This window comes from Pyrus communis, chromosome 4 (assembly GCF_963583255.1).
Source record: "Pyrus communis chromosome 4, drPyrComm1.1, whole genome shotgun sequence".
Classification (NCBI taxonomy): Eukaryota; Viridiplantae; Streptophyta; class Magnoliopsida; order Rosales; family Rosaceae; genus Pyrus; species Pyrus communis.
This window is the reverse complement of record NC_084806.1, coordinates 762,686-776,190: the sequence shown is the minus strand read 5'-3', so window position 1 is coordinate 776,190 and position 13,505 is coordinate 762,686. Positions and strand designations below refer to the sequence as shown.

Sequence of the window (13,505 nt, the reverse complement as noted above, 5' to 3'; positions counted from 1 at the left end):
AAACAACCCCGACACGTTGGATGGTCGTGTTAGTTATAAGGGTATTTTTGTAATTGTGAAATGGTATTAGTTACTATAAAAAGCACTGTAAAGGGATCATTTGGGATTCACTTGTAATAGCTTCGTTTGTGAAAAATACAATACAGTCTTCTTCTTCTGCTTATTTATCTGCATTCTTAAGCTCCATTTCTTCTACTTAATAGCTCTAACACAAAAGAGATGAGTCACTTAGAAGATACGACTTTAATTTGACGATTCCTAAAATTGTATCCATTATTTGTAAAGTGAACACAAGATTAATGGATACGTAGGAGAAAGGATCACTTGATCGTTAATGCTCATCAACTGAATTTGTTCTGAAGTCTCCATTATTAGGTTTTTTTTTTAGTCAAAATAGTATATGAGATTTGTATAACTCCTCGCTTTAGTCTCAGATATTTGAAATTCATAGAAGTGGTCATTGAGATTGTCTACCATCAATCATTTTGATCCTTAGATAAAAAATTATGTTAAATAAGAATCAAAATGATAAAATTACCTTCAATTTAATAAACAATAGGTCAAAATGAAATGACCAAAATTGAGGGTATTTTTATCATTTTATCATTATTTAATGGAGATTTTTCATGAAATGACCAAAATGATTGATTGTGGACAAACTCAGGGATCAATTCTATTGATTTCAAATCTCAGGGATCCAAATAAGGAGTTATGCAAATCTCAATGACCATTTAGGCTAAAAAGCCTAATTAGAAATATGAAACGGTCAAACCTAGTCTAGCAAGGAAGTCAATAAAAGCTCCTCCGTTGGCTATGATTTATGACTTTACGCTAGTGCTAAAAAGTTGAACATGAACTCCTTATTGATTTATTTAACGACACTGGTCATTGCGGAAGAGAAAGAGGTGATGGAAGTATTAGCAGCGGGGAGGGGGGAAGGATTGGTTTGAGTGGTGGTTGGTGTTGTTGTTTTCAGCCATGGAAGCGACGATGGGTTGGAAAAAAAAATTGGATCGTTTGTCGTTAAGATTGTAGGGCTCAATACCATGTAAAACTTTAGAACATTAAGGTTTTCAGCTTAGTTGCACACCCATATAATGATGGGTTGCAGTATATTTATACACATCGATTTCAGATTACAAGTAGGGTTTTGAATACCCTATTTACACGGAGAACTTTGAATTCAAAATACAAAATCAAAACAAACTTATCTTTGAACTATTCAAACTAAAACATGACCTAGCAATCTTATCCTATGAAGAGTTTGTTTCGGAGATGAGTTTCTAATAAGATTGACTCGGTCTAACATATATGCCGTTGAAATTTGATCCAACAATTGAAGTTATTATAATTTTTAAAATGAACCCCTATTTATAACCGTTTGATCAAATTTTAGCGACACAAATCCCCTAATTTGATGGATTAGAATGAAGAAATTCGGAGAGTATCATTTCCTGGTTCGAGGATACAAAGGAATATTGATACTCTTGATGGTGTAAGATCTCCTCTTACAACTTTTACTTTTGTTGAAGAAAATAATAGTACTGCCGCTTGACAAATTCATTTGTGTTGTAAAAGTTGTGGGGGTGAATGCCCTCATGTTTTTGGCAAAAGGTGAAAAGACTTTAGAATAGTGATCATGTTGTTGTTGTTGTATGAAGTTTGTCAAAGAACATTCATTTCATCTTTGTAAGTTTTTATGGGAGTGACTCTATTTAAAGAGCACTTCGTGTGTGATCACTACACACTGCAAAAAAGAAAATAACTGAAAGCAATAATGTCAATACTCTTTCACTTCCGTTTTTTTTACTTGCAATCCTTTTATGTTATAATTACGAAACTAAACAGCGTAATATTTTACACCCGCTTCATTTGTGTTCCTAATAAAAATAATCTCTCGAACTTTTATTTATTTATTACAATTTGTTTAATTTCACCTTATCTAAATAGTTTATTCTTCATTCTAGTTCTATCACGAAATTAAAGGTCAAGTCATAGCGTACATGTATTTATTCACGGTGGTTGATTAGTGAATATATTACACAAAATAAAGTATTCACGTGCTCCATTGGAGAGTTTAGGTCTCTGCTAGCCCAGTTGTCTTGTCCGGGCAGAGCCCTGGTCGATGGGTCATGACTCTTTATGAAAACAGAAGAAGCATGATTTAATACTTGAGAAATGCTAAAGGAATTCTTTTAAAGTAAGAATTTTTTACGGTTTATTGTTTTACATTAATTTTCGTATTAATATTATATATTATTATGTCAAAAATATAAAGTGATAAAGAGTTCATAAAAAATCACTTTTGAAAGAGGTCTCTTAAACTTTATATTTGCAATAAAATATTAGATCAGATGTGGATGTGTACACGTATATACAACGCACGTTTTGTGAAAGCAAAATCCCACAATTTGAACACCTGAAAAAACAGATCGCAGTTTATTTTCGAATTTTAATTCGTATTTGGTTGATGAATTTCTTCAAAGGCACGTTTATTATTCACTCTTGGCCATCAAAGGAAAAGCTTATTATTGACCATAAAAATGAGTCAAGGTTATTAACTTATTTCATTACAAAGATGGAAGAGGGAGAAGGGAGTTGAGAAATTGGGCTGTTTGGTCAGTAATGCTAGCTAACCGTGTCTTCATGCATGCATGTCCATCGACGAGTAGAAATTTGCACGGGCTGTTCGGTCAGTAGTGTTGGCTAACTGCGTCTTCATGCGTGCATGTCCATCGACGAGCATAAATTTGTATATGAAAGGACAATACAAGTAGTATGTTACGTGTTATAATATAGGTAGACAATATATTTAATTCGTCTTATTCTTAAAATATATTTTTTTAATATTTTTTTACTTATATTACGACATATAGTAAAATTACTTTGTGTTTCGTATACACTGAAAAATCTTCATTGAAGAGTATTTTTGTCTCGTTGTTCAGGTGCATGCCTATATAAACGCAAGATATTGTTACAACTGGAGACCAGGATATCTTCTAATTCCATAGACTTCTATCTAAATTCTTGAAGATAATTTGTAAGCTTAAGTTCTCGATCGACGTCCATTAATTAGTTAGTAATGACGCCAACGATAGTTCCTGAGGTAACACTGAGCTCTTGTGACATGACGATGCCAGTGATCGGCATGGGGACTTCATCATACCCTAAAGTTGACCCTGAAACAACCAAGGCTGCAATTCTTGAAGCCATCAGAGCGGGCTACCGCCACTTCGACACGGCCTTCATTTACGGGTCAGAGCAAGATCTCGGGGAAGCCATAGCTGAAGCACTCCGTCTTGGACTCGTCAAGTCTAGGAGTGAGCTTTTCATCACCACTAAGCTTTTTGCCAGCTTTGCTGAAAGAGACCTTGTAGTGCCTGCCATCAACATGAGTTTAAGGTTTAAATGATAGTATGACAAAGTTATAGTTCAATCAATCAATTCATATTTCATAATATTAAGGGCTCATATGATAACATTTTAGTTTTCAGATTCAAATTTCCAATTTTAAAAACTCACAAAAGTAGCTTTTAATTTTAGTTTTCTGATAAAGTGAAAAAATGAAATATTTATCAAACAGCTCCTAAATGAAAGTTGAAACCCTAGCTAATTAACTTCTTTTTTTTTTTTAATCATGAATGAATTATGTAGGAATCTGCAATTGGAGTATGTGGATATGTACCTAATACATTGGCCCTTCAAATTTGGGAAAATGGTGAGCTCTATGCCAGTGGAAAAGGGGGTGTTGCTACCCTTAGATATCAAGTCGGTTTGGGAAGGAATGGAAGAATGCAAGAGACTGGGCCTTGCGAGGGGCATTGGCGTGAGTAACTTCACTTCCGAGATGCTTGAGGACCTCCTTTCGATCGCCAATATCCCTCCCGCCGTCAACCAAGTACATATACATTCCTACTTTATAATCAGTTAGTTTTTATGCATGCCTAAGGCTATATATTTTATATGTTAATTAATTTGTATGTCAAAATACACAGTTGGAGGTGAACCCGCTTTGGCAGCTGAAGAAACTGAGGGAGTTCTGTAAGGCAAAGGGCATTCATGTGACGGCCTACTCCCCGTTAGGTGCATCCGGGACTAGATATGGAGAAAACAAAGTTTTAGGCACAAAAGTCCTTCAAGACATTGCCAGGTCCAAAGGAAAAACAACTGCTCAGGTGCTAGTTAATCAGTGTTGAATGTCTCATGAAGTTAAATTCTCTTATAATAATGGTTTCACAGTATACACATGCAACTAAGTTAGGACACTATATATACATTGATTTAAATTAGCAGTGAACCACCCGACCATCTCTGAAACCTTAACAATTAGGACAACTAGCTTTGTTTAATTTGCCAGCTCGCCCTAATATATATTATATACACATAATACATAGACGTAGCTTAGCATTGCACTAGTTAATTTTTCCTTTCTTTTTAATGATATGCAGATAGCGTTGAGATGGGTGTACCAACAAGGGGTGAGCTTGATAACAAAGAGCTTCAATAAGGAAAGAATGAATCAGAACATTGACATCTTCGGTTGGTCCTTGACTGAGGAGGAATTAGACGAGATTAGTCGCCTTCCTCAACAGAAAACAATCATCTTTGCCTCAATTATGGGACCGCATGACGTTGTGCTCCAGATTGATGCTGGATTATGATCAATCCATCGATCATTTCTGACCGTTTCGTTGATGACTTCATCCGCGAGGGCTTTGATATAGCTAGCTAGGGTCGCCCGTACTCTTAGTTAGAGTGTATTCGTTCTCTTTCAGAATTTCATAAGTTTTTGTAAGTTCTACAGTTGTTTGGAACTTTCGGCATCTGCTCTGGTCAAACTTTTGCACGTTCTTTATGTATTTTATATCGTATCTTGAACATAGGCATAATAAATTGGCTTTTTAGCCAAAATGGTATTTGAGATTTGCATAAAATATCAATTTAGTCATTGAGATTGAAAATCAATAGAAATGGTCCTTGATGTTGTCCACCATCCATTATTTTGGTCTTTCCGTTAAGTGTCTCAGAGCTCTTGGTCGAAAGTTTGGACAATTTTCAAAGCATCGTAACTCAATCGTTTCTTAACTAAATTCGACCCATAATATATCAAAATGAAGATAGGAAAGTGTAAAACAATATTATACCTATTTGGAAGCCCAATGGTTGCCAGAGATGGCCGAAAAATAGCCTGAAAGGTGACTGGTCTGCGTGAAAACTGGAAAACTCGCCGGAAACTACGTAAACTTTAAACGTTCATAACTTCTTCAATACTGAACGAAATCGAGTGATTTAAAAACGAAAATCATACTTCTCAATGAGACGAAGAGAATGGTACTTTTGTAGATGGCTAAATTACCATGGTGTGGCCAAAAAAAGGTCTCAAAATTGGCTGTCTTGGTCTCGAGTTAGCCACTTTCGAGCCATTTTTCGGCCAAAACACGGTGAATTAGCTGTCAAGATACCATTATCTTCATCTCTTTGAGAAGTATGATTTTCTTTTTTAAATCACTCGATTTCATTTAGTAATGAAGAAATTATGAAAGTTTAAAGTTTACCCAATTTCCTGCGAGTTTTCCAGTTTTCCTGTGGACCAGTCACCTTTCAAGCTATTTATCTGCCATCTCCGGCAACCATTGGGCTTCCAAATAGTTATAATTTTGTTCTACACTTTCCGATCTTCATTTTGATATATTATGAGTCAAATTTGGTTAAGAACCGATTGAGTTACGAAGCTTTGAAAATTGCCCAAACTTTCGGCCAAGAGCTTCGGGACACTTAACGGAGCTTTTAACAGAATGACCAAAATAATGGATAGTGGACAATCTCAAGGACCAAAGTGATGTATTATATAAATCTCAATGGTCATTTTGGCTAAAAAGCTTAATAAATTCTTGTGCTTTTTAATTACAGAGTTCGTTTGGATCCGTACATGTGAAGCTCATTGGCTTGGTTTTACAATCTTCAATTAACTTTTATATTATGTTGGATACTAGAAGTGAAGGTACCGGAGACTGGAGAGTGTATTTTGTGTGTTCGGGATTGTCTGGATGAAAATGATAATTTTCTTTTACCCATTGCACATGTTCGGGGTTAAAAATTTTCTATTTCTTCTTAGGGTTGGTTTGGTATTGCTGTGCTTTGAAAAAAAAGTTGTTTCTGTTGTACTGTGAGAATAAGCGGCTGTGAAATAAAGCAACAGAGTGTTTGGTAAACTTTTTTGTAAAAGTGCTTTTGAAAAAAAAAAAGCATTATTATAATGTTTGGTAAACTTTTATATAAAACAGATGTGAAAAAAAGCTAGTTTTTCAAAGTTAAGTTTTGCAGCTTCTTGTTTTTGGCTTTTTTTCATTCAAAATCGCTTGTAAACATAATAATCAAAAAGATAAGATGAATGACAGCTACGTCTTGCCATTCTCTTTGTACGGTCCCCGCTCAATATATGCAACGTGGACATTGCTTTCACTATATTTAAAAATCAACGATTGTCCTTCCACCATTGCCCCTAATAATTGTCCTTCCACTTGTCTGAGAAATTTTCTAGTGTGACCATCCCACGAAATGGTATATCATGTGTTTCTGTATAAATGGTGAATTATGCATGTTAAAAGGTTAATAATTTAAAAATTAAAATTTTTCATCACTTACATAAAAACACTTGATGTACTATCTGTATTTCCGTCACAACTAAAAATTTCTCCACTTGTTTGGTAATTGTTTCCGATTTTAAACAACTTTCTAATACTTGACGATGGCGTCGAGTACGTGGATATGTACTTAATACACCGGCCATCCAAATTTGACAAAAAGGGGAAGGGTATGACTGCTGAAAAGGAGATGGTGTAACCCTTGATATCAAGTCTGTTTGAGAAGGCATGGAAGAATGCAAGAGACTCGGCCATGCCAGGGGCATTGGCGTCAGTAACTTCGGTTGCAATCTGCTCGAGGACCTCCTTTCCATCTCCAAAAACCCTCCCGCTCTCAACCAAGTGTGATCATTTAGAATTCTTAACGAAACACTCATGGTACTGTTCACTTTTCACGTTAAGGACATTTTTATTCTAAAAAGTCACTCTTGATACTATTCACTTACAACACATTTTTGTCTTTTTGGTTAAAATTCAAAGTTTTCAAGTCATTTTCATTAGTTATCCTTTATTTATATGGATATATATATATATATATATATATATATATATATATACATACAATCGGATTAAACTGTCTATATTTTAAGTTCTCATTCAAGCGTCATATCTGCAAAATATCGTCCAAAGTTGAAAATAGTTTCTGTGGCTGGAGGTGAGCCCAGCTTGGCTTATAAAGAAATTGAGAGAGTTCCGTAGGGCAAAGGGAATCCCAAGTTACAGCTGACTGTCTTTTGGGTGCAGCTAACAGTCAATGGGGGAGACAATAGTGTTTTAGGGTCGCATGTCCTCGAAGACATTGCCAAAGCCAAGGGAAAAACGACGGTTCATGTACGTTATGACTGCTTCGTTCTTTACATGTATCTGTCGATCCTCTCCCACCCAATACCGCTTGTACAGAATCTTGACATCTTCTATTATTCTTTGACTGAGGATTGGACAAGATTAGCCACATTCGCTCTGCGCTCACCGCACGGCTGCGTACGTTCAAATGAGAACTACTGCTCGCCCAAGTGGGGCGCCGGTGGTTGTCTTCTCATTTTCGCTGTGGGACAAACAAACAATTTGGAATCGCCAAGTCAAAATAAAATGTAATGAATGCTACAAACTATGATTTTATGACTGGAGTGGACAGGAAGGTATTATCCGCTGGAATACATGTAAAATAATATAATTAGAAATTTAGAGAGTAATTAGAGTAACTTCGTGGAATTCATTTGCGTATGGTAGCCATTGTATTGTTTTATTTACCCTACCGGTATACCATTCAGATGTTAAGTCTTTATCGAGTCACTGTAAAGAACCTGTTAAGATAACAGGTTTAACACAACACGATCGTTAAGATAACAAGTACGAAATAACGGATATAACACGAAAACAATACAAACACAATAAGCACGACCCGTTTGCCAAATCTATATTTTCATATTCTCGTCTTAGAAAATAACAAGTCATTTGGTCAATTATTAGATGTAATCAAGAGCAATCGTGCATCCAAAATGTAGCTTTGATTCCTTCCTTCCATCGATTATTTGATTCGAATGTAATTCGTGAAAATGCTTAACACAAATGTACAATTAGACAAAAGAATAAGGGCAAGCTAATATGGAAGAAAGTCATTTCTGAGAGTTCTAAGTAAAATGTGGCCATACAACAAGCTCTCCTGTTCCTCCACGTTAATGCTTCTATTCTATTACATACATTTAGTGAAGAATAGTTAAGGCAAACCCTAAATTGCCCCAAATTTTCCCAACGCCTGAAGCAAACGCTCAACAGAGGCCTCGAAAGATTTGATTCGAAAAAGCTCGCTGCTTCCTCTGCTTCTGGAGGCACCCTCTCGCCTACCTTCTAACAAAAATCACGACTTTTTCCTATGCTAAAAAAGGAATAAACGACAACCTATTCAACAGAACGATCAACCGACCACCTACTCACACTTGATGGACTTGTAAATGTGACGAACAAACAGCAAAGCAGCGCGGAAACCTACGGTGCCAAGCATGAGAAAGAAGCCGTAGCAAATGCAGGCCATGTAACCGAAGAAGAACGACGTTTGCATAAAACCAGACATATCTGATCGGGCATAGTAATAATACAAGCAGTAACCATAGATGAAGAGGCCAGTGGATCCACCGCATAGGAAGGACCTGTCACAAATCAAGAACACTCATTAGTCCAGCCACACAAGTCACAGAAAGAGGAAAACATATTCAATAAATATATGCTCTGCTATACGGATTCACAGAGTCACGAAGTGATGGGTTCACAGTCATAACTCAAATGTAATGACACTAGTCACTGAAAGCATATAACATTGTAGAGAAAACAACTTGAAACCCCAAAGATCATTAGTACCAAACAACTTCATCTATTGAATTTCAGAAATTTTCATACTTCGAAACACATTATGAGCATTTCTTGTATCTTATTTGTTTTTGCTTTTGTTCATTGTATAATTTTATGGTCCATATCTACAGAAAAAGTTTAATTTAGAAAACATTAAACAAAAAACAAAGCAGAAAACTAAACCTAACTTCTGGGAATATAAGCAATATAACCTACAACAGAAGCAAGATTATGAAGATTTGTTACCTCCACCACCACCCATGATCTTCAGCAGCAAGTTGGAAATATGTCAAAGCCACAGTTATAAAGGCAGTGACAATCAAAAGAATAATAAATACAATAAACAGGATGCTGTAGATTGTGTAGATCCTGTGACCCCAGACGCTGGCGAATATGTAGTAAAGTTCAATGTATATTGCACTGAAGGGGAGAAACCCTGCCATTGCCATCTGAGGAATGGTCGTCCTGTACCATGGAAGAGTTGGAATTTCTCGAGGATACTTTGTGGTGCGGACGGGAGCTTGGAATTCAGCCTTGTTGTTTTTCCCGGCAATACCACCCAAGACAAGCAATGGTGATGTTACCAATGTCCAAATAAGGACAATTACCACAATAGTACCAAAAGGAAGAGCTGCAGTTGCACTATAAACAATTGCAACAGTGTTAAGGAAGCAGAAAGTCAGGAACAGGGGCCCGCAGAAAAGGCACCCGGTAAGTAACAAGTTTCTCACCTGTCAACCAGAAAATGGAAACTAAATGATTCCATTTCACTTTAAAAGCATAAACTATAACCTGCAATTGTTGCAAACAGAATCCATATTGACTTACCCAGTTTTTTCCTTCAAGCTGACAATAGAAAGAAGTTGCAGTATATCCCGCAATGCCAGAAGTAAGAGCATATATGACCACAAGCGCAGTGAATAAAGCTCCTCGGTTGTATGGATAAAATACACCAACCAATGCCAGCATGAAAATGAATATTGTGCTGGAAATGAAGAGAAGGCCAGACATTAGCATTAGTACTAAGTTACTAACATTTAATAACCAAAAAAATTGCAATAAGATCCTCACAGAGTGAACAGCTGGGTTCCAGAACCATGGGCTGCAGCAAACAAAGATTTGTTCTCGGGAAACCGGAAAACATCACCATGAATGTACTTCCATCCAGTCTCTTCTTGATCATCAGCAGCTTCCTCATCTTGCGCATACCTTAATATAAAATTAAACAGATATAATAAGTGACAATTAATTCTAAACGGAAAACCCGGAGACTTTCAGAAAACATCAGGTTTTCAGGGATCAGAAATTAAATCTCACTTCATGAAATCGTTCTTCAGGACTCGCATGAGAATCGTTGCAAGAAAACCCGTCAAAAGGAGAACTGTGACGCATGAATTTATGATTGAGAACCAATGGATTTCCAAGTGATGTGGCAGTGAAGAGGACTGTGAGTATTTATCCATTCTATTCTCGAAGGGAATGTTAGTATCCGACCATTTCACACTGTACATGAAATCCGCATCAACATCCTTGTCCTCTGTCAAGTCTACAACAGAATGAGGGTCCATCTTGGCGGTGATTTCAATCACACGATCTTTATTGTAACGAGCATCAAATTGGATATGCTTGTAAAGAAAATATTTGTATTCCCTCGGGTCAGTTTTTCCTTCCTTGTCAACCTTTCCCAAAAAGCCCCAGATGGGCAAGTCATCATAATACATTTGGAAGTAGTAGTCTTTTTTCACAGCAGTTCGAAACTGCACAACTTCTTCCTTGGTCAGCTTCCTTGTACAAGCAACCTCAGAGTCCTTATCTTTTCTAAACTCAAGCTTATAAGGAGCACTAACAAGCCGATCTCCATTCAACACCTCTCCGAGCGCCTCCCTCTTCTCCTTCACATCACCTAACATTTACATTCATTCGCCGCCGAATTAATAACCAAAAGAGACAATAACACAGCAAATGCATCACGAAACAAATTTCGCGAACAGAGCCATAATCAAGAGCTGCATCATTATCCTAATTTTAAAACCCAAAACTTTGCCTCTATCAATCGAAAATGTTTACAGGGACAATTATCCCCAAGTTCCCAACATTTTAACTCCTCGAAATAGAAATTCCAAGTGAAAAATCCTCACGACAAGTTACTATTTCAGAATTTTATGCACATTTTTTGGATGTCACAGCTAAAATTTACACAATTGCATATTGAATGAGAATGTAAGAGCAAAAAGTTTGAGATGCAAAACCTGCTGAGCAGAAGGGCAGATCAAAATAACGATACGTTTCGCTGCAACCAAACAAACAGATACAAAGACAGATTAATAATCTTAAAAAAATCAGAAATTGCATGAAGAATTTCAGAAAATGGAGGTCGAAATCCAGATCGGAAGTCAGATCTGGAAGAGCTTTGATAGGATTACCTGGGGTTGTGGAAGGGCCCGACTTTGTTGGAGTAGAGGGGGACGGCGTCGCCCTCGTTGTAGCGGTGGTCGGAGGCGTCGGATCTGACGTGAGTGGCAGTGCACGCGATTAGAGCCGCGAGTAGGAGAATGGGCGGGAGGTTCATCTTCATGGTCCGGACGGAGAAGAAGAAAAAGAAGATGCAAGTGATATTCTTTCAACTGGAGATAGTGAGAGAATGCACGAACGAACAACTGAAGCAACCGGATAATATATTTCTTTTCTATTTTTTTTTCCAGTTTCGAATGTATCTATTTTTTTTTCTATTTTTGGAAGTTTAAACGAAAAATCTATAGTACTATTCACTTTAACGAAAAATCATATTTTTATACTAAAAAGTCAAATCTGGTACTATTCACTTTAGCTTTTATTTTGTCCTTATCGTTAAAACTCAAAATTTTCAAGTATTTTTCATTATATTTTTTTTTAAACAATGATATTATTTATCTAGAGAATTGAGGAGTGGGTGAAGTCTCATAATAAACTAATAATATAGTTGAAATCCACCTTTGTCGAGAATCGGACTTAAGACCTCACACTTACAAAGAGGAATACCACTAGACCGTACCAAGGTTATAAAAAACGCTAGGTGCTAGTCAAGGCGATGGGTTGAGACCTAGCGCTTAGACAGAGCCTAGACGAACTAGGCGGATTTAAGTAAATCTATTGTATTTTGTGTAAATAAGTGTGTGTTTATACTTAAAATATATATAATTTCATCATAAACTAGAAAATAGAATGACATATATATTATGAAGTATTAGAACATAATGAAAATATGGAAAGCAAATATATAATGTGTGTGTTATTTAAATGTTCAATAAGCCTCTTACAATTTATTGAAAACAATAAAAATGCAAAAAAAAAAGTTATTTATTTTTTATCTAAGTGAGTTGCAACCTAGGCAGATGTCCAGGGAGGTCTAGATGGGTTAGGCGGGTGTTTAGGCGGTTTAGGTGGGCGCCTCAGCAGGTTTAGGCATCATTTCTTAATTTTCAAATTCCTAAGCATTGATCGTGGCGATGGTCAGCCGCAGGGATTTTTAGAACAGTGGACTGTACTATTAACTGGCTAATTTATTATTATTAATAGAGAGTTCGAAATTATTATTATACTTTAGGAGATGAGAATTTTGAACCTGATATGCATGAAAACTTAATATTCACATCCATTAAGATATTAGACCACACATAATTTCGACGGTATAAACAACCTATTGATAAAATATTATTTGTTAATTAAAAATTTATAAAATGAAATTGGATTTTATATAACAAAATACTTGTTAGAAAAAAATATTTTTAAATAACTGATAGTGTTTTAAAAAGTTATCCATAAAACCAATTGTTATAAAAATAAAAAATTAATCTTAAAAAAGTACTTTAAATTCTTTTATAATTCAAAAATATCTTCTCTAAAACAACTTCTAGTCAATTAAAACATTTCTCAACGAATACAAATAGACTTTTAAGAATTGTAAAACATTATTCTTTATAATAATTTGCTATTAAAAAAATTTAAACATTGTACAAATATAATTATCAAATCGGAATTGGACTTTGATTCAGTACAAAAGAGAATTTGGTCTTTGACCCAAAATAAAACAAACTGCAAAGCTGATTTAGGCCCCCTCTCTCATTAGCCCATTAACACGACTTTCAGAGGCAAGCAGTATCGCGACATGCCTTATTGCGGACAAAGATCTTCATTTCACTGTCCATAACTTAAGAATTGGATAATTTGGGCCGTCTGAATTGAGTTATATAATATTTATTAACTCATTTTGCTAGCTCATCTTATATAAATTAAGGGTTATGATCTTTCTTTCACACAACTTAAGGCCTCAAATTTCATGGTCTTTAGGCTCTGGACATTAAGGTCCAGAGGGGACCCAAATTTCCATACTACAAAGGGTTCGTTACCCACCTTCATATGGTGTTCGTGTGAACAGATTCGCCTTTGACTTATGTACACATTACAATTCAACAACAAATAAATACTCCATAAAATATCACTCGCCTGACCCTAATTTTATAAAGCTTAATTTTGATG

The 13,505-nt window shown here is 35.9% G+C and overlaps 2 protein-coding genes across 2 annotated transcripts; one reads left to right on the top strand and one right to left on the bottom strand.

Moving 5' to 3' along the window:
- Positions 1–2,998: 2,998 nt before the first annotated feature.
- On the top strand, positions 2,999–4,982 carry LOC137731748 (D-galacturonate reductase-like). The gene is made up of 4 exons (XM_068470941.1): positions 2,999–3,402; positions 3,655–3,898; positions 3,996–4,175; positions 4,449–4,982. The coding sequence occupies exons 1-4, from the start codon at positions 3,083–3,085 to the stop codon at positions 4,659–4,661; spliced, it is 957 nt and encodes a 318-aa protein (XP_068327042.1). The 5' UTR covers positions 2,999–3,082; the 3' UTR covers positions 4,662–4,982.
- Positions 4,983–8,235: 3,253 nt separating this feature from the next.
- LOC137731996 (transmembrane 9 superfamily member 3-like) lies at positions 8,236–11,639 on the bottom strand. Its single transcript, XM_068471271.1, has 7 exons — positions 11,414–11,639; positions 11,240–11,280; positions 10,308–10,893; positions 10,062–10,199; positions 9,819–9,975; positions 9,237–9,721; positions 8,236–8,791 (listed from the first exon to the last, which is right to left on the bottom strand). The coding sequence occupies exons 1-7, from the start codon at positions 11,563–11,565 to the stop codon at positions 8,572–8,574; spliced, it is 1,779 nt and encodes a 592-aa protein (XP_068327372.1). The 5' UTR covers positions 11,566–11,639; the 3' UTR covers positions 8,236–8,571.
- Positions 11,640–13,505: the final 1,866 nt, after the last annotated feature.